The 22143-nt window shown below is 37.8% G+C and overlaps 2 protein-coding genes across 5 annotated transcripts in view; one reads left to right on the top strand and one right to left on the bottom strand.

Annotated features, from left to right (window-relative positions):
- Positions 1 to 11087: 11087 nt before the first annotated feature.
- GIMD1 (GIMAP family P-loop NTPase domain containing 1) lies at positions 11088 to 14811 on the top strand. The gene is made up of 2 exons (XM_009819675.2): positions 11088 to 11480; positions 14188 to 14811. The coding sequence occupies exons 1-2, from the start codon at positions 11088 to 11090 to the stop codon at positions 14458 to 14460; spliced, it is 666 nt and encodes a 221-aa protein (XP_009817977.1). The 3' UTR covers positions 14461 to 14811.
- Positions 14812 to 16264: 1453 nt separating this feature from the next.
- The window catches only part of AIMP1 (aminoacyl tRNA synthetase complex interacting multifunctional protein 1), a 38868-nt gene continuing 32989 nt past the window's right edge, over positions 16265 to 22143 (bottom strand). For all 4 annotated transcript variants that reach the window (XM_059817788.1, XM_059817785.1, XM_059817786.1 and 1 more), the window contains exon 7: positions 16265 to 16585. In XM_059817788.1, coding sequence (XP_059673771.1) covers positions 16419 to 16585 — 167 coding nt within the window. In that variant the 3' untranslated portion in view covers positions 16265 to 16418. The remainder of the gene's footprint in view (positions 16586 to 22143) is intronic.

The raw sequence follows: 22143 nt of genomic DNA, 5'->3' as shown, positions 1-22143 counted from the left end.
ATAGCTGGTCTTGTTATCATTAAATGGCATAAAACAGGCCAATATTTAGATTTCTGCTCAGTTTTCTGTATTTGAATTGTTCATTTTGACTTCATTCTCTTTGATGTCTAGAAAGTAATCTTTCTTCATGCTGTTTGTATTCAAAGGCAAAAAAAAAATCTGTGATTCTTTTGGTGTGCTATGAATAAGCATGGACATGTTGGGACAGGAAATGCATACATGCCACTACAATTAAAAAAGACTAATTTGTTAGCAATTCCGTAATACACCCCAAATGCAGAAATTCTAAACAGTGTGAAGTCATCTGCATAACTCATCTTCTCTTTTCAGCTGCCAGGGTCCACAAGCTGAGTCTTCCATAACAGTGATTATCATGGAGAGTGAGCACGCCAAATTTTGTGGACTCATTGAACAATGCAGCACTAGGCAGCACAATATAACACATTTCATACAACCACTGAATCTCCCATCTATTAAAGCAGACTCTTTTTTTGTTATCTCCTTCCATATTATGATTTCTCATGCTTTCTTAGCATGCTCTGGTAGATGTCTGCCTTTCCTGACACATCCAGTTGCAAAGCCTGTCAGCTCGACGTGCTGCCTGCAGAACTCTGGTGCTAATGGTAGGTTAAGACTTGCAGCTTTAAGAAGCTACTTCTTACCATTTTTGAGAAAGTGCCTCTTTTATTTACTCCTACAGTGAAGTTATGTGTTCAAAGGATGGCAACATGGCAAAAACACTGCGCTTAGAGCTCTTACAGAATGACTCAATTCTTTATCACGCTCCCCCAGCCTCCAGTGAACTCTCTCACATCCTACCAGAAGACATCCTATTTTATATCCAAACAGCTTAAGTGATGGTATCAAAGATGTACCAAAACCACTATGCACAGACACATCTTCATTAAAAGCAAGATTTCTCCTCTACCATCTGTTTCAGGCTGCCTCTCTATAGCAACTTATTTAACATCCATTTCGCAGGGCTTCACTATGGGCCTTCAGAGCCCCTCAGGAAGCACCAAAACTCAGCTAACTATTGAATTTTGTCACTAGTTTGTCTTTTCTAAGGAAACTGATAATTTAGCCACTGAATCCTAATTGTATACATGCTAAAGAGAAAGTACTTTCTTGAATCAGGATTTATCCTTTTGCTAGAACAAGAATTCTCAAAAACAGTTTAAAGTCCCAAACTTGCCAGAAAGTAACACCCAAAAGATGATCACGGGAAAGAATTTAAGATGCAGCTCTCTGACAGATGTTAAAACCAACACATCTTCTGCACAAATGCAGTAAATTTATATATAATCATCCAGTTATTCAAATCTGAAACAGGAAAAACAAAAACATGTTTTCTCTTTATACCACGATTATAAATTAAGACTTGAAAATTGGGTCTTGTGAGGTAACAGAAATGCTGACAGCCGAAAGTTTTTGTTCCTGCATTAGTTTGCATCTTTTTTTTTTTTTTTTTAAACAAATCCATTCTCTCATTTGAGACAAATACCATTTATAAAGAAAGAGTTGTGGGCGTAGACTGAAAAAAATTAGTACTCTTGTTTGTCCTTATGGCCCATCGATGATTCTCTGCTGAATCTAGAAAAAGGTTTTGCAAAATCTTAGCTAATGACAATGGGCAAGCACTGTCTGAGCTATAGGGAAGCTAGTGTAAAAACATAAACTTACTGCATAAGTTCATTTTTTCCCTGATTCAAAACTAAACTTCACTTGAAGCCCTGAATTATTCCTGCTGGTTCACTTAACTGGGAGACAGAAAACATCATTAACTTAGTGGGAGTCACCATTTGGTCTCTGCTATACAGCTGTTCCCTGTACACCTCTGTTCTGAGAAAAGGCCTATTGAACGTTGCATGACAATAATTTATATTGAATTTCCACCAGCAGTGCTGCATTTGTATTGCACTACAGATGGAATACTCTCTTCTCTCCCACAGAAGTTCTTCACAGCATTATACCACGTTTCAAACTCGTCTCATGGTTTAGTGCATGGTATTGTAAAATACGTCAGGGATTTAACTATTTGGACAAAAAACCATAGCTGACTACATGAAGGAGAGACAATACTTTAACTTACTTAATCAGAGTCCATGAACATGATAGTGGGTTAGTGAGACCACATAATCATCAGCCTTCCCTTCTGTCACGTTATCCCCCTCCATACAGGGAGCCCAGGCTTGTATTAGAACTGGAAGCACTAGCAAGAAACAATTTTTTCCAGGATGCCAGATGTCTGATGGGGGGGGAGGAGGGGGGCGGAACCCACCCCAAAAACTTTCTTTGGGGTACAGAGGCTGCTATCAACCAAGTAACTGAATGGATGGAAGTTGTACCCAGCTCTTCCTGGCTGGAAAGATAGTCACATGGGGAAGGAAACAAACAAAGCCTAGATGGCAAGGGAAGAGGTCACCTCATCAAGACTTTGATGACCTGAAGGAGCAGAGTGCATTCATTGAATTTGCAGTGGCAAACTGGTTTGCGGACCTCAAGGGAAAAAAAAAAAAACCAAAACCAAAACACGATGTAAACTGACTTCTGAAAACTTTCTTCTGGTTCCTATTTGTTTCTTTGTGTATCATTAATACCCTTAAAATTTCCAGCCTTTAGATTTTGGTGACTTAACTAGGTAAGGTGTATGACATTAGAAGGAACTGGGTTCACATACTCTGTGTGCCATGTGGAGTGCTAGGCCTGGGGCAGTTTTATCTGAAGATACTCAGCAGAAGGCTTCCACGGTGTGCAGATGATGAAGTCTGCCCAAGCAGTGACATAACAACCGTGGAGGAACCCAGGGAAAAATGCGATTAACCTGCAACTTCTCAGCCCTCTGCTGTACCTGAAGCTCAAGTGTGACTTCCATTGCTCCTAGTTATGTCAGTGCTCACTGGAATGAGGCTTCAGGTCTGCAGTGTTTGCACACACTTTTATTTTTCTTGTCTATACCTACAAAACTTAAATTTCAGGTGAGCAAGCAGTGACGCAGCTCTATATTTTGCATCAACAACAGGCAGATTTCCAGCCACTGAATAAGGTAACAGTCCATCACACTTCAAGCCTTGAAAGATCCTAGACACATTCCACAATTCATAGAGGTACCACATTCCTGAACGCAGCACATACACAGCATTGAAGAGAGAAAGCATTCCAATCTCTTAAATCCTTTCCACTGTGAAAGGCAGGTGGGGATTTTTGCCCCTTTTGTGCTCTCATGGAGAAAGGACACCAATTTAAAAAGCTCCAACTTCACAGTATTTTGTGACAGCTGATACTGGAAAGTTACAAGCATTAAGGTTAATTACTGAGTGTGGGGCTCACAGTCCCAAACCACACACCAACTTTGTAACTGTATACTTTGCACCCTTTCCTTATACACACTATTCCAAATTTTAATAAACCATCTACAGCAATTCCACTTTCCTAAACAATTACATTACCAAAGCAAGCCACACTGGCTTATAAGAGATAATTCTGACATTGCATGTTCAATGGCTTGACATCATTAAATATATTGGAAGATGTCCTCAGATTCAGCCTGTTTGGAATGTTTTAAAAGCATCTGTTCAGGCATCTGTTCAGGCTTGATGTCCATAAGCTATCACAATTCTCAAAATCAAGAAAGTGTAGTATTTCTAATTAGCATTCCAGATTCTTAAACTTGTATTTTTAAGAAATGCTCTTTGCAACTGAGCATATTGCCTCTGAAGTGTAGGTGTACAAAGAGAAGACAGGAAAGATTAATAATCAGAATTAAATATGAAAAACATCAAGTTGTTAGTTATGGGGTATTTTAAGAGAAGTCCTCAACATGTGTTGTATCCATAGAAATACAAACACCCTGCAAAACCTAGAAAATAAAAAAATTAAGGAACTGAGTACTAAATCTGTCCTGAATATACATGGACAGCCATGTTATTGAGTAGAATGGTGTCATTTTTACACATCCTTGAGTTGAAACTTTATATGCTCTGTATTCCTGATGTTCTATGAAACATCTCGTAAGGATTAGAGTGCATAAGAGTAGCAGTGTGACCAGTCCAACCCTGTATATAAGTGCAACTTCTGTGATTATTAGTGTTACAATGGTTATACCCTTTCCAGCCATCATGGGAATATTTTTGGAAAGTATGTCTTAAGTTATTTGGGTCCCTATGGAGCATTTTACAATATGATAAAAATAAGTTTTTTGGTTTGGTTTTTTTTTTTAAATGCAATCAATGCAGTTATTGCTCTACAGAAATCTGTTCCCTCCTGCTAAATCAATCCCACTACACATCCTCAAAAGAGGTGAATGCTCTCCATACTATTTAGATAAGGAAACTGAGAAATTGTGCAGCTTCTCAGAATAAGGGAATGAGTGTTACAGAAATAGTAGCCAGATCTGCGTCTCCTGAGCTTCCAGATATGTTCTCCATTCACAGGACTTTTGCCACAGTGGCAAAATGTTTTTGTTTATTTTTTTGGGGTTTTTTTGTTTTGTTTTGTTTTTTGGAGGGTTTTTTGTTCACAAGAAGGTGAATGAGTGTGGTACCCTGACTCCTGTTGTCACAACAGTAAGATGTATGGCGCCAGTCACAGAGTTCATCCAGTTAAGTATGTGTAAGGGAAAAAAGGATTCTTCCGTAAGTCTCTATTTTCATACTTCCTGATTATTGTTTCTTTCCCAAACATATGCCTTTGAAATCAACAGTTTACGATTTTGGGGGTGTTTTGTTTTGTTTGTTTGGTTTTTAAACTATTATTTATATATGCATAGTCTTCCTTGCAAGATCACTTTTATTTCTTCAGATATTTTGCATATTTCACACGAAGCAGTGAACAGACACAAACATGTCAGCCTTGCGGCATAGTCCTATGGCCAAACCTGTGCACTAGTGATTTATGTCCAACCTTTATACTAGAGAAAACATATCCTGGCAACATGGGTGTAAACAAGACAGTTTAAACACCTCTAATCTCCTCAAGAGACAGTATAGCACAATATGGTATATTAAAAACATTCATTGCCTATTATAAAAAAATTATATGGTGCCATGGGCAAAATCATTAGTTAAACTGGAGAAGGTGGGGATTAGTAAGATAATTAAGAAACCGGTAGCCAGCGACAGCAAGTGCGACGTTTTACAATGCATCCCCCAGCATTTTGAAAAGCCATGTCACACCAAACCATAGTAACCGGAAACAAGAAGAGACTGCGCTCCTGTGGCTTGTTACAATGCTCTGTTCTCAGTGCACTGAGAAGCAGAGTGCTTGGAAGAATATAATTCCTGCCAACTGAAGAGACACAATACTTCCATAGCACAGACTTACCAGATCAGAATGTCAAAGATACCTGTTTCTAATTTGAGGTTGTCTATTATTTGCAGAGGATAAAGGAAAAGGCTATCTTGTGGATCTTGGTGATTCAGTAGGAGACTAGGAAGCGGCCGGGGGGGCGGGGGGGGAAGTCTGGCTGATGTTCTCACTGTGCTGATAGTTCTGCTCAATCTCCTTTTAAACACAAGGCAGGTCCTTGATCTGCCTTTCTGCCAGCAGTATTTGCCCTGAACCCATAACCCACTGTAAGAAATACAGTGGCAACCGGAGAAGCTGGTTCCACAATTGTACAAAACAGACATTATCTGAAAGCTGGTGCAATTGCAGCATTAGTCTGCAGCTATACCCCACCTCCTTTCCCCTTAGCAATGCCAATGTAGTAGCACATAACCTATAAAATCACCTATACTGCAAAGGGAAACACGTTCTTGTAGATTGCTGATAATTGCTTACTTTTGTTCAAAATTACTAAGGATACCAAGGATTGGATTAAGCAAAGGAAAAAAAAAAATCTGTTTTAAGGAAACATTAGTGTGTTTTATGTGTGTGTTTCTTTAGGATCAGCACAGTTTTTGTTGTGAATGCAGTCCAAAAGGAGTAGAGCATCACTAGATCTGTCCTATCTCTCTCGGCAGTGAAGTGCCTGGTGTTTCTTAGAAATTACACATTTAACAGAACTGAAGCCACACTGACTACATGGACTGCATACCTTCCTGGATTTCTCATGGTGTTTGGGAAGGCTAAGAGCCCGCCTCCGTGTGTGGCAATCCATAAAATGGCCTCACTGGGTTTTCTCTAAGTAAGAGAAATTCATCAAAGCACATCTTAAATTACTTATTATGGCATCATCTTGGGCTAAAATGAGAGCCCACATCAGGAAAGAAGCTGTAAGGGGTGGGAAGGCGTGGGAACTGAAAGATGACACATGGGAAGAGATGCCATGCGCCTCAAGAGAAACTATGCTGTTTCAGTTTACAAGATCTAGCCTGCTTGGTACACCCTAACAAGCATCGTGGAAAGCTTGTTTAGGGTGCATGCAAACCAACTGCGTGATCACAGGGACTACAATAGAACAGCAGCTGACATGGTAATGTGACTAAGATGCATTGCAACTCTAGTTAACTCTGTAGATATATACAAATGCAACGGTTATTTGCAAATTATTTTAGCCTTGGTTTTTCAAAGAAAACTAAAGCAGCTGTATACCCAAATGCCACTTACTTTCAACTAGATTAGGGCCCTTACTTCCTTAGATTCTTGACAATTCCTCATTAGATTTCCTTGGTGTGTCTATGGAAGCAGTACAAGGCTTCCTTTATCAGTTACAGGAAGCTTTTCTGCCTGCCAATCTGTAATTGGCAAAGAGAAAACCAAAACTGAGCCTTTTCAAAAATAATGTTATACAAAAACAAAGAAAACAAGAAAATAGCTTACCCACTAGCAAGGAACAGTGCTAAAAAGCATCCAAGGCAATTTTGTTGTATTCTGTACCTGTTCTTTGCAAATTCATACTCTGACAGTAGATTTTAAGATCTCACATCCAAAGCCCCATAATAAATGTCACCAACTCAACTCAAAAGCTAGTGAAAACGAAGGTCTTGATTAGAAAAAGAATCATATAAAGGCCAGTAAATAGCACTTCCAGTTTCTTAACTACTACCTTTCTATTACTGCTGTTCACATTCATTAAGGTGCTACGCTGTCTGCATTATATATGTAAAGGAAAAAGTGTTTCTTATGACAAAGGAGAGACAAACACTTTTCACATTTCCTATTTCAGGAGACTCTTGAAGACTCCTGTAATTATTCTGTATTTTCTAATGCTTTAGCTCATTTCTGCCCTGGTATTTTATTCCAGCATAGGACTGCAGAGCAAGGGGACCCCAGCTGAGTGTTACGGTACCTGTGGAGCAGGCTGATACTGCCACCTTGGGGAGGACTCCTTCCACGTACTTTGAGGAGGCTAAGCAAGTGTCATATAAATCAGTTTGATTTTTTCTCTGTCATATCCTCCCAGGAAAACAACTTCTTAAAATCCTCTGCCCGTGCTGTTGTAAGACCTTCCAGATGTGTCCCAACTTGGACTGTATTACATTCATAATAATACTGGAAAGAAATGCCTTTTCTTGTGGCAAAGTTTGCTTAGCCAAGTTTTATGAGACTGACCTACCCTTTTGCTTTGCAGTGCCTCATTTACACTACTTTTAATTTTACATCCATCTTGCCAGCATAAAAGCCCTCTTCTGTATCCAGCTGGGAAAGCTGTACTTCATATACAATGCTCCTCTGCTTCTGGGATTCTAGCTTTCTTGGTAGTCAAAACCCTCATCCATGCACAGCTTAAATTATCTCCCTGGCAGGCTACTGGCTCAGCTGGATGCGACTGCTAGGACATGTACTGCCTCAGATGCCACGAAACGCATTACTGTCCATAGGAACAGTCTGATGAAAAGTACAGAGCTAGGCTGTGACAATTTAACCAAAGTCAAGACTTCTAGGTAAATTAAAGGAAGCACCTGGATTTTATCTTCACAATGTCCATAGCTTTATGAGACTGACCTACCCTTTTGCTTTGCAAATGAGTCACCCCCATCCAGTCTTCAAGTTCGTATCAACTAGCAAATGAAGGAAACTTGCTATACACTTTATATATAAACATGCCTTGAGACACAAAGGCTGTGCACAGCGTTGGGCTGCAAGGCTTCTCACAGTGGAAACTATCAATAGTTGCCTCGGCTACACATACAATACAGGAAAAGATTTAATGTCTCACCTCTCACCAGAATAGGCAAGCTCACGAGCAGGGAGCTGTCTGAAAGCAACTAACTTGTCTATGTGCTCTTAAAAACATACAGCAACAAAATTATTACACAGCCATCTACAGCCAAGTAACACGTTCATGATGAATGATCTGAATTTATGCAAGGAGGCTGTGAAGGCACCATCAGCTCCTATCTTCTGCCAAAGCACTGGTTGTGCTTGTGGCACCTTAGCAGGAGACAACATGCTTCTAGAGGAGCTGAAGTCTCACTTCACTGCTGTGGCAGGCAGGAACAGCCCTGGTACTGCAGTAAACCAATACTTACAAGGCTCCCACATAGAGCTACATTTTGATGACAATGTCCCCAGCAGGGCTGGGCTCTGGAAAGCACCTTCCTCTTTTCCTCCCACCACAGACAGCCTACGTGCTGGATTCTTGTTCTCACTGTAACGACTTATACACCTTAATACCATTGGAGTAAACACGTACCTCCACCCGCCTGGGATTTACAGTCAGAGAGGTGGCTTATCTAAACCTTTCCTCGTGAACAGACAAGCAGGGCTCACTCCACTCTTCTGTTGTATTACTATAACCCAGTCATTAAGGCACAAATCTGTATTTATTTTCCACTAAGGCACAGGAGTTCAAATCAGTTACTTTCCCACTTGTGGGAAATTGTCTAAAAAGCAAGTGATAGGTCCTTTCTGGACAATGTTTTTATCCCTGGTTTTAATGCTACTAGAGCATGGCAAAGAATGATGCTTGCAAGAGAAATGTATCGAGCTATCGAGCCAACAGCTAATAATGCACACGACTGGCAGTGGTGCAAGCCTTCAGTTTTCTTCCCGATTCACAAATATTTTCTGTATTTTAAGCCATTTTTTGATTATTTTAATCCATCTTTGTTAGGAAAAACAGCTTTACATCTGTATATGGTTTACATTGTGCTTTGAAAATACTGCAATTATTATTCATTGCAATAAGAGGAGAAAGTGCATATGCTCTTCACATGCATATACGAACACACATTCAAGAACATGCAACACAAAGTAATCCCAGTACCTCCATGATCACTCTCACATTTATCTGCTGGTAGAACTCAAGTAACTCAAAAACATCAACTTCATGCAATCACTTTGGTGGTTGCAAAAACTGTATCTGCAGCTAAGTTGCAAAAATTCAACAGTGCCAATTATTGACCAAACATAGCCAACTGAATGAGGTTCTATCAGTAATAGATTAACCAGATTAATGTGTACGTTACAGTCTCAGCATGGTACTTTGCCACTTTTAGTTCCAAAGTTCACATATGAACTTCTTTTTACGCTGCACGTGTGGTTTATGAATGAAGTCTGAATGAAAGAGAAATTTAAGGGAAAATAAGGTAAGTGACACAATATGAAATTAATCTAAGTATTTAAGCATAGACTGCTTACAGGAAAAAAGAACAAATCCTTGATCGCGATTTAAAAAAAACAGGAGTGCATAAATGCATGTCCACCATGTCATATTATTATGCTACATAAGAATACAATGCACATCTGGACTGATGAATAACTGATGACAACCATTTCATAAGGTGTCTTTTTTAAAAGGTATTCTTAAGAAAAAAAAGGGGGGGCGGAAATTGATCATTGGAAAATCCACAAAAACCTCACTGTGAATTCAGTAAGGAAGATCATGTACAGTATTCAATGTTGCCTGTAAAAAAATTACTATGTAAATAGCTCTTGCATGTTTGGCTTTGTACTGAAGTTATTTCAAAAGATTGATTTGGGCATGGATTTAATATGTGGGAGAAAGCTTGAGCTGCACGTGCATGAATCTAAATAAATTAATCACAGGAAATCCCATTCTAAAATTATCCCATCTGTCTGTAAGTACCTAAACATAGTATCGGGGGGGGGGGGGGGGGGGGGGGGGATCAAATCTATCTGAAGTTCAGGTGTCACTGATAACTTAAAATCAACTACTTCTTTGCCAATATGGTTTTCCATCTAAAACATCTCTGAATTTAATCAGCCAGTATTCCTGTTACATGAGTAACGTGCTCCAAAACCCCTTCAGAAACTGAATTACAGAAAAGCACAAAGAGAGTAAGAGGGCTTACTTATGAACAATTATAGTAACTGGAAATGATACTTACCCATCTCCCCTCTCCATTCACAAGTCTATGCTTTTCTTTTCCACTAACTGTGCCGTAAGTCTAGAAGTTTGTACAGTATACATTTCCAAGGTCTCAATTTCGTATGGGGTTAGAACCTGCAGCATTGGCTATTTCAGCTCGTCTTTTTTTCATTAAGACATAGTTATATATTTACCTGTATCAGAAACCCCTTTTGGATTACTGTCTATTTCAGCTTCAGTAGCAGCTGATGAAAAGTGCATTCTAAGCTGTTCTCTGCTCTGAACAAGTGCTCTTTTAAAAGCTACTTCTACCCGACTATCCATTTTTTCCCCCAAAACAAGTAGAGATTTACTTCCTGAAACATGGCCACTTAATAACAGCAGCAGGTATTTGTCACCATTCTCTTCTTCCTCCCCTAGTTTTCCTGCTTTTCATAACCTACTCTACCTGCATGCCAATGCTGTTTTCCACGGTTGTTTCTCAACTCCTCCCTTCCCTCCCTTCGCTGTTGCTTCTCCTTAGCTTTATCTGCTTTGCTTGTTCCATAAACACTTCTCGCATCTGATTCTTTCCCAGCTCTTCAGTTTCTGCCAGTGTAGGAGTGCAGCCTGTTAGGTTGCTCTTGAACCTGTGACACTTTCCGCGGGGGCTTGTTATTTCTAAGCAGCAGACTGGGAAGGACAGCAAAGATCCGTCCTTGGATCAGAGAGAGGTATCTACACCGCACACACCTTAAAACATTTCAGGCTGGGATGGACACTCAAAAGACATTGAATTTTGTAGTTTCTCCTGGATTTCTTTTTTAATCTGAAACGGCTCATGTTATTTGTTCTTCACTTAGTGACAGGTTTGTGGATAAAAGCTTTGACAATGGCAGACAGCAATGAGATGACCATCAACCTTGTTGTCCTTGGAAGAACTCAGACTGGCAAAAGCGCTGCTGGGAACAGCCTGCTGGGCAGCTCAGACTTTAAGAGTCATCGCTCCCCAAGCTCTGTGACTACATGCTGCAGCCTTGGACGCAGCTGCCGCATTTCAGGGATTATACGAAAAAATGGCTGTGAGCTAGCTCTCCGTGTTCAAGTACTTGACACTCCAAGCTACCCTCACAGTGATCTGAGCAAAGACCAGGTGAGAGACACAGTGAGATCAGCCCTGGCTCACCACTTTGGGGAGGAAGGCCTGCATCTAGCTCTCTTAGTCCTGAGGGCTGACTTGCCTCTGTGTCCGGATGAAAGAGACGACACAATTCAGTTCATCCAGGTAACAAATAAATAATAGAAGTCTCTGCCCTTTTTTCAGAGTTGACTGAAAAAGTGAAATAGCGAAGTGCAGCTGAAAACTGCAACACTTCCCAAACCAGCAGTTGAGAAACACGCTATTCACAACTCCAGCACCAGACTCCACAGCTACTCTTAGCACACTGAACTTGAGAAGAGAGAGGCAAGAACTGCTCTCTTTTGTACGTGGGCACAAAGGAATTTAGGAACCAAATTTACCTATCAAAGTAAGCTTTTCTCTCAGAAATTACAGTTAATGCTTTATCATGACAGATCTAGCTTGTTGAAGAGAAATGCTATTTAAAGCAAGAAGTCAGGTTACTTGACTCTCCTGCACTCTGTATAGGACCAAAGCAAGAGCAATAGCTCCAAAATCACACAGAAAATCTGACTGACCTCTGACAAGGATGCTCACCTCTGTCCTGCACTGTCACTACTGCTGTACCTGTTCAAGAGAAAATAACTAGAAAGTTACCATAAATTTACTCTGGCTAAGGAAAATTTCCAGCATAACTAACTTGAAGCAAGTATTTTGAAGCTCCTAGGGGAATTTTTTTTTATGTAAGTAGGTAAGATATGTGGGGAGAGACACTTTTCAGTTGGAGATTTCTCATTACCATTCTCATTACATATCTTTGGAGAAAGGGAAAAAAAAAAAAGAGGCCAACAAACAGATATTGCTCAGTTTATCTATCTGATCAGATGAACCAGGTTTGTATGACTTATGAAGAAACAAAGGGTTTCAGTTGTTGCACATTACACTTTCCATCTGTCTTACACTAATGAACTTTCTAAAAATCTTTAGGACTGGAAGGGACTTCCTGGTCCATCAAGTTTTATCACATGCTGAAACTGATATTATTTAAATATATAATACATACATAGATAAAAATATACCAATATATAAATAGAAAAATAGCTTTCAAGACATGTTTGATTTGCTCTCCTTTTCCTTCTGATTACCCTCTATTGGTAGATTACTCCCCACTTTTCTGGTAGTTTGAGAGTTGTAACTTCAACACACTCTGACTCATTGTCAGTTTACATGTCTTTGTTTTCAGTGTTACCCTTTTTCCATATACAGTTCTCCATCTCTCTATATTTCATGGTATTTAAGAGAAAGCAGTATTTACTCAAAATTTTTTTATTCTAAGCCAATGAAAAATGATCATGCTTCTAGTTTGAGACTTTTTTGGATCAAGTCCATGTGGGCATTAAAAGCTTAAGAGATGCCACCATGTCTTTTCTCTTTAAACAGAGCTTTAAAACCCCTACTGGAAATGAAATAAAGCATGTTTAAAAATAATGAGAAAGCAACACTTACTTCTGTTTCATGATTACAACTGCCTCTCAGCTTATATAATGGTTGGCTTTTTAGTTATTTTCCCCTTAAAAGACCAGATGCTGTGATTTCATCAGCCACAAATAGGGTAGGACAGCTGCCTGGGTGCCAGGAAAATGAACAGTAATGGTTATACTTCAGTATGTCACTCCAAGAAAACATTAGCATGAAGACTACCTTTAGCAATCAGGCATTTTCACTATGTTCCTCTGCAAATTTGGGATGGCATATCAATGAAGATGGCACATCAGCAGAAGACTACTGGCATTTAAATATCTCTGGATTTTTTTATTTCAGTAACATAGCCTAACGAATTGAGAGAGTGGCAGATACTGACTTCAGAACTAACATTAGCATTGCCTTTGAGTCCTCAGCAAATCAAGGTACTATCCTCTCTCTCCAAAACTGTTAACCCAACACTTCCTTAGACAGCTTGTGCCAAAATTTTATATGGGTTTAGGGTTTTTTTTATCCTTAGTGTCTAAACCAGATTAATCACTATCAATACACCAGGTTTTTCTAACTCCCTGCTTATCTTGGAAGTAGAAAGATATCCTTTAAAGCAGTTTTATACACCTCGGTATTTAGGTTACAGAGTTAAGATCATTGCAAAGTGGACTTTATTACCAAAGTAGGCTTCTTGTCACACACAGGAGTTAGCAGCATTGCACTGAAGTTGTAACTTCATTTACAGATGTAAATGAAAACCCAATCTCTTATTTGTATTAAAATTTTCTTTACCCATTGACAAAAAACCAGCTTGTTTTCTCCATTCCCCTCCATCAGATGAACCACAGCAGTTAAAGACAAATTCTCTGGCCCATCACTTAGGTTGATGAATTTGATTTGTGTTTTTCCTGAATTGCTAAGAATAGTTCAGTTTCATGGGATACAGCTGGAATTGCAATTGGTGTTACATAGAAATTAATCATTATTTTTTTTCAACACAAGGTGATTTGGTAATTTTTAAAATAAAATTTCAAAGAGCTGTGAAAAGTGTAGAAATATGGATATGTGGAAACTACTGATGTAAACTAATGTGTGACATCGCTAAACAACCATTTTTCCTTATTTACATAGACTTTTTTTAACTGGAGAAATTCTATTAACATCTGTAGTAAGAGAACAGAGAACTCCTAGTACTGCACGACCACATATTTCCACTGAAAGTGGATGTCATTGTCTTGGGAAGGTGAAAAACCCCAGAAATTTCAGCAACTCAGATAGCATAAACTGGATGACTGCCAGGAAAAGAACATATAGCTGGTCTGTTAATGCATAAGTATATGAGGTGGGAGTGGGGAAAAGGAACAAGAGATAACTATTTCAGATTTGTTTTTCATTACAGGAACTTCTGGGTCCCACATGGAAGGATTTCACTGCAGTTCTACTTACTCATGCAGACAAGGCAGAAGAGGCTGGATTCAGTGAGGAAGCATACTTGCACAGTGCCTCAAGTACCCTGTCGTCACTTTTGAGCTCAGTGCAGCATAAATACATTTTCCTAGACAACCAGAAGAGCATAATTAAAGAGGAAAGAGCTATTGTCTTAAGAAAGCTCTTGAATTTTATAAGACAAAACAATTATCAAGTGCTTCTACTTAAACACAGCAAGGAGTAAAATTAGCTTTCAGGTGCTTATTTGTCTATTTTCTATGGTAGGTAACATTTAATAGAAATAAAAGACTAGAGACCATCAACTGGAAAATTCCACATCCATACCAAATGCCTTTGAACACAGAGTTGGAAATATCTCTTTAGATTACGAAACTACTTGCCTCTCATAGAGTACCTCACACTACTGCATCCAGAATGCTAGCTTCAACCACAAAATCAGAACAAATTAATGCTCTAAATCACACTCCTAATACATATGTAGTCCCAAATGAGATTTTATGCTACACCAGACTGTATATTGCAGTTTGTACAGAACACAGATCTGGAAGGAAAAAAAAAAGTAGAAAATGCACATGAGTTCAGTCTGTAAGGGAGCCTCTTTGCTGAATTCTTCAAGATTTCAGAAGTTCCTCTGAATTCCAAAGTTTGTAAAGAGCCTTCCCGTATTAAAAATATAATTTATTTCCTGTAAAAGTATTTCCTTACCTTGATTCAGGATTAGTTAGAATTAAGATTTTGAACTTCAAGAATTTTGTTTAATAAGACATTATTGGATATGTAGTTTACAAGGCAGATAAAATAGCTCCCATGTGCTTAATGCTATTCAGCACATTTAAAAGAACTAATTACTATTGCTTATTCCCAGATGCATGAAAAATTAACACAGTTTATAGGCACATACAAAACTAATTCGAAAAAGAAATCTGTTCTTGCGCCTGTTCCTTTTAATTTTGTATCATTGTCATTTTGTTTTCTCTCCCAGTTTACTGGATGAAGTTCAAAGCCTGCAAAATTCAGAGTGGCCAAGTTTTTTTTATTGCAGTGGTTAAAAAAGCACTTACTGTTTCAGTGGTTAGACAGTAACCAGTTAATTAAATATTATATGCCCAAATATCTGAAGTATCTCTAAATAGTTACTTTAAAGGTTTATTGTAAATTGATCTAAAGTAGTTATTTTTCAGATAATTAAAAGGCAGGAATTAAAAAGTAATTTGAGGCTATTATCACAGCAACCATGACTACTTGTACTACATTACTATGGAATAATTCTAATTGTAAAAACTGAAGAAGCTATTTCTGTTAAAACCAAAGCATCTTTTGTATAAAATATCATTGTGTAAAAATACTTTAAAACAAAAAAATAAATTCATTTTATACCTGTTTGGGCATTGGAAACAGATTTGATTTTTTTTTGGTAGTATTTGACTAGCTCTGGCAATCTATTTGCTATTCATTCTTACTACTATCTATCATTTGGAAGTAAATATCTAGGTGGACTGGCTAAAGAACTATTTTAGCAAAGCTTTGATCTTTTTGACATTATAACACTTTCATGTCCCACAGTTAAGCTATGTCCATTTGTGTATCTTAGGGCATAAAGGGCCATAGTTAAACATTCCCGTTACAATTGTCTGCAGACTACTGAGACAACATAGCCAAGACCAAAGTTGCAGAGGCTTCTAATGTATCTGAAAACTGCTTGGAAGAAGAGGAGAAAACATATTAAAAGGTGGCTAGAAGAATGAAGACAATTGTGGTCTTCCCTGACCAACTGCTAGCCCTGCACCTCTTGAAAAGCAGTTAGCACACGAGGAACATGGCAAAAATTTTTCCTTATTGAGATGCTCTTGCTCCATAGATCCTCTAAACCTTTTAGCTGTCCAGAAAATACGCTTGCCTGTCTACGAACATAGTTCTACTATGAACAAGCCTTGGCAATTAAGTCTTGAGCACTGAGTGGTTAATGACTATTGGCAACACTTAACCTCAAGGACAGTAAGAATGGTGAATGAGTGAATTGTGAAAATGTTGGAGGCATAACACATTCTGTACCTCTGGAAGAGGAGTCAAACAAAAAAGGTATTAGCCATGCATTTCAGAGGGGTAATATACTCATGTTTTTTATTGCGCCTGCATTACTTTCCATTTCAACATCTGAAAAAGCTCCTAATAATCATTTATTTATTTAATTCCGCTGTTTGCCATGGTCTCTGCCCTGCAGACTCCTTTCCCTTTCACTTCAAATGGAACTCCTTTGTACGTAGCAACACACTGGTCATTGGTATGAAGATCAGGTTGGATTTGCTCCCAAATCTTCTTCTTGGGATTAAGTTCCTTCTCAGGATCTCCTGTTTCAAAACAAAGAATAACCTAATAGCACACAACACAAAAGGCAGAGCAAGAGCTCTATGCATGTACACATTCGTGACAGTCCACATAGCATCACCGCACACACTTTCAAGGGGAAAAAAACCCATTACCTGCAATTCCCAAAATGAAAACTTTAATCGGAATTAGGGATTGTCTAGGAAATGTCTCCAGAACCTCTCTCAAAATGCTGATCTTTCAGGGGAAAAAAGGTTGTAAGTAACAGATCACAGATACTGTCAAAAGGAAGAAATCAAGCCATTGCTAGTTGTTGGTTTACAAAATTTACTAGATACCAAAAGGATTCCTAAGAATTAAGTAGATGTGGATCACAGAAATACACTACTCACCAAGACACAGGTTTGTCCGCAACTTAAGTTTAGGATTTAATGAATTTTTATAAGCAATTAATATTAAGTGAATTTGGCAGGACGGTGCCCTTACAGTTGAGAAATACTGAACTTAGACAACAATAGTCCAAAATTAGAATACTGACATAATTTTCAACACTGTTCTGCTACTTTTTGTACTATTTGATGACAAGCTCTGGTGCCTAAAATAACAGAAGCATTAGAGGTCAGTTTGTATTTCAGCAATTATGGCCTCAGTCCCTATAAGTCTCAGTTTCCTGTTTCTGTGTGTACACCATAAGCTACCTACACCCTAGAGGTACTGCCAGTCTAACTACATTAGCAAGTCTGACTATTTGAGGATCTCTAATGACCGCAAAATGCGGGTTTCTTCTACTAAAGTTTTGAAATGCTGTTAACAAATTACATAGCATAGTGAAGTACTTCAGAGTCGTAGTTCTCCTATTTTTGAATAGGCATGAAATGCAAAGTATAGAAACAAAACAACTAAGCTAAAAAAGCTCTCTTGCCTGCTGATATAATCTAGATAAAGCAAGACAACCAATTTGCTGCACAATTATTTTCTGTTCAAAGGTCAAGTAACTTTAATCTCTTAATTCTAATACAATACAGATTCTCTTAAAGAAAAAAAGAGATTTCATTTAAAAAGTTATTTAATCATAATGCTGCCGGGTGCTCTTGACCTCTTGTGTTGTAACACAGGTAGGACAAATAAAAAAACCCCACAAGACTTGTTTTAAATATAATTAGAGCACATTTAAATGCTGAAAGGGATCCCATGCTATTTCATTGTTGATACACTATATATATATTTTTTTTTTTTACTTTCTTGGAGTGCCATACTGGCACCATTCTGCCCAAACAATTAAAATCTTAAGTTCCGGAACAAGCAAGAATCAAAAAACAGATCCTAGTAAACAGATCCTCCATGAGATCCTCTCAGAGGATTTTCATAAAGGAAAATCAGCAGTTCTCCAAGTGAGCAGAATGTCAAGTACTCTCCTCTTCCACTACTCAGTGTCCCCAAAGGTTCAGGAAGAAAAACTATAGGGCTATTGGGATTTTAACATACATGTTTCTAGTAACCGGTTGAAATTCATTATTGCTCGATGTACTCTGGCTGGCCAACAGGTGGTTAAATGAACTATTCTCATTCCAGCCTGCCTTATTGTTTTTCTTCTTTAAATGTTTTCAACGGTTCAATCTACTCACATTCTCAATGCTTGCAAAAAGTAAGTTACTTCTGCCTGTAGACGGGTCTAACTTCTGTAGCTTCTGTATCTGTAACTGTGTAAAAGAAGCAGACCAGGCCAGATTTCTCTATTAAGTAGCCTAGCCTTGCCAGAGCAAGATTCAATAATGCAGTCAAGTTATTTCACAACCACAGCGCACTTAATATTTAAAAGAAAAATCAGTGATACCATTAATAAATTAAACATTTAGAGCTAATTGTACATTTTCACAAAAATAAAAATCCTGCTCAATGCTCAAATTCATGAACAAAGACAGACTTGGATTTAGACCAAAGTGAATGCATATGTACTAATAAAAATCATTAAACAGAATGTTAAATGATGCATTGTGCATTTCCTTCCCCATACTCAGATATAAAAAGCAAGTGAAATTTTTCAGTAAGAAAAAAACCCTGACTTTTATTGTAAAAAACACGCTTTGGATGTTAATAAGTTTCTTTGGAATCCCGCGTCAAGCTCCCTTGGGATCTGTGGTGAGCTCATATTAGATTAGCACAGGCACCGATTTTAAATACTACCAGAGCTTTAGGCTGTGCATTTTCCTATGAATTCTCTCATTGCATTCCTTCTTCCCAGAAAATATTCTTTAGAAGGGATTCTATAAATAAAATAAATTTAAACTTGTAATGGTGTAATGAGCTTCTCACTCTTTTTACATAAAAAGAACCAAATAAGAGGTCCCAAATTTTGTTAAACATATCACTCAGTTTAGCTGTTTAAATATTACTAAAGAAATTCTCATAATAAGCAAGAAGACTCTCAACTTTGTAACAGCTCAGTAACTATTGAAAGAATGTATCTCAGTGCAAGAAGGGACAAATGATGTGGTGATGTGCGGCCTTACAAAAAGTTAATACCACTTAGCCCACTGTGGATTATAACTACACAATTGAAGGAAAGCATCCGTACACCAAAGCTTTGATTAAAGAAACCTGTTAAATACAGACTAACCACTGTGCTTCAGTTTTACCACCTTTTTTTTTTTTTAAGAGATACTTATTAACTACATTGCAAGGGATAACTTAAATAAGAGATTTGTGGTTCCTGCGGCATTTTTGCATTGAAGAATTTTGTCCAAGTGTCAATTATACTGCTCTTAGAAAGAAGATTTCACAGTTAGCTGTGAAAACTCCACAAATTATTGCTGTCTTAGGGCAATTACTGTAGGAGGGTATAGTATTTACAGACATGCAATGGAATAATTTTTCTATGGCTTATAAATAGGACCTCTTCCACTGAAGGCAGATAGAAATTTGATAAAGTTCTTAAAACAAAAAAGGCCCAACAGATCTTGAAGATTCACGTATTGGAGTATCAAACGGTGTTAAAGTTCCCCTAAGGGCAATAACATCAAATAAACAAATGAAAAAGAACAGTCCTCCAGACAACAGCATTCCTTATCAAATCACTCCTCTACAACACTCAAGATGGTTCTAGGAAAACTCTCAAGTTTCTGCAGAAAAAAGTTCAATTGCTTTGAATCAAGATACCATTTGTTTACTTCTACTAAAATGAACAAGGAAAATTAGCCTGTATCTCATTAATATTTTGCATGGTGGAGAGAGAAGGCTTAAAAATAACTTGATTCCAAGCTGCTTGATAGACAGCTGTGTGCATTTTAGAGTTGCTTTATTGTTGCTGCTGCTTCTGTTGCTTCACAGGCTTTCATACTTCAAACTAAAATAAGACCCAGCTGTCCTTTCTATTCTAATTTCAAGGACTCAAACTGAATCTTTACACTTTAAAATTACTCTTTTAAAAAAAAAATATTGATCAGACTACAAATGGTTACAATTAAGCTTTGAAATTAAATGACATCTGACATAGCAAGGATACTACCCTCCTGATAACAGTATCAGTGAAGCGCCAGATTGCCTTTGAGGAGCTAAAAAGCACATGAGATTTTAACACAAAAAAGGTGAGTAGAAGATGCAGACATACAACCCCATTAAAAATTGAGAAACGGTTTTCGAGTCTCCCAATGAGTTTCCCCCCCTCAGGAATAAAAAAAAAAAGAAACCCAAACAGCTGTTTAAAAAGGAGAAAAAGGAAAAAAAAAAACCCAAACCTGAGAAAGGAATCGGGTGGGGAGGAGAGGGGAAGCAAACCCATCAAAAGTTGTTAATCACATGGACAAGAAGGTAAGTGGCAACAATCTTTGTCTCTAGCTAAAATAAATTAAAAAACCCTAAAGCAAGCCAAACCTACCAATGAATAGTATTAACATCTTAGTTTACAAAGGCAATATGCAAAAGACAAGTATGCAAGAAATTAAGTTACAGAGCAGATGTCAGAATGATTTTGTAAGTCTCCATCCATCAATGCTTCTTTTCTTGCTTTTTCCTACTCGCTTCAGGGAAGTCTTAAAATTCTTTAAAATAAGTTTTATGTGACTAGGAGATACACCACTCTACTTTGCACTATTAAGCATTAGGTATATTTTCAAAGTCAATTATTAGCTTTAATATCATAGCTACCAGTTTTTCTGAGCAGCTATTTATGAAACATTAGGAAACAGCTGCCATATTTCAGACTACAATCTATAGCCCTGGATATATATCCTTTTCAAAGGCATGGTAAAAGCCTTCATTTGGCACTTATCAGACCTCCATGTCTTTGGCTCCCTGTCAGAAGGAAACTGATACAAATGTACAAACCCTTGTATCACAGGCTGCATGTCATAACTTTAGAACTAGTACAACTTCTACACTACCTTCAGCTTATTCCATGTCCCTTAAGAATCAAAATGTCGACAGAATACCTTAACACCTGGGAATAATTTTAAAACAAATGTTTCTATAACTGATTTGCTCTAGGAAAAGCTTTTTACAACGGTAAAAAAACCTGAAGTCAAATAGTTTAATTATTTTGATAAAACTTACCTCAATAGTCATGTGCAAGAATAGATATACTGGCTAACAGAATACCACTACTACCAGCTCTCACGTTATTTTCAAATGCCAAGTATACAAAGTTACTTGAGATATTAATTTGGAGTAAGGTTATGTCTTAGACAAAAAAAACCACAAAAAAGATGCTCCACCCCTCAAAAAAGCCACATGCCCAGGCTGACTTGCACATCATTTTGCAGGGCTTATGCGCTAGAAGGGTTTACTATACAGCTTGATGCTATCTCTTGCACATCCACTTCCACAGCAACAGAAAGCAGTCTGAGTGTATTCTTGCATGGAACAGAGGTCACACATCCAACATTTAATCTACCTTTACTCATGGATATGTGATAAATACTAGAGTTATGAGTGAGTATTCCTACAATTTAGTCAATGCAATTGCTGAGGCCTTTCAGATTTCAGTACAGCTTACCAATTCTGCATCTCAACTAGCAAGCTTGGTATATTTTTAATACAGAAAACCAAAAAGAAAAAAAATGCTGCAGGACTTATTTCCTTCTTAAACACAGTATTATTTTAAAGTGTTTTCAGAGTATTAAATCACAGCAAGCTGAGCTTTCCTCCTGTTTCAAAAACACAGACAGACCATTGCTTCCTTGATCATATGCCAACCATAACATATATTTTTTTAGTGCATCGCAGTTTCAATTGTGAGAACTATAAAAATATCTATATACATATATATGCATATATATTTATGTAAACATGTTTAAGCACAGAGCTTGCCATGAGATTCATAAATAAAAACACTGCTGTACAGCTAGAAATTGTCAGAGGTGCAACCGCTTAAAAAGGTTAACATGTTTCTATGTAGAAAACAGAAAGGTACATGATCTTCTCACATGTGAAAGCCAACTTTTGAGCAACAAATTCATCCTGAAGATAAATACTTTGTTGATAAAGGCACACACATACAACTCCACCCAATATGGGAAGTACAGGGAGTTAGACCACTTAAATGATGCAGTGATCCTGACCAGAAGACCACTGTTCATCAAGAACT

The sequence above is a fragment of the Gavia stellata genome, chromosome 5 (assembly GCF_030936135.1).
Source record: "Gavia stellata isolate bGavSte3 chromosome 5, bGavSte3.hap2, whole genome shotgun sequence".
In the NCBI taxonomy this organism is placed as follows: Eukaryota; Metazoa; Chordata; class Aves; order Gaviiformes; family Gaviidae; genus Gavia; species Gavia stellata.
Note: the sequence above shows the minus strand (reverse complement) of the source record. Positions and strands in the feature narration are given on the sequence as shown.

Coding starts and splice junctions, on each gene's coding strand:
- GIMD1 (XM_009819675.2), top strand. CDS start 11,088: ATGGCAGACAGCAATGAGATGACCATCAACCTTGTTGTCCTTGGAAGA. Junction 11,481..14,187: donor ACACAATTCAGTTCATCCAG/GTAACAAATAAA, acceptor TTTTCATTACAG/GAACTTCTGGGTCCCACATG.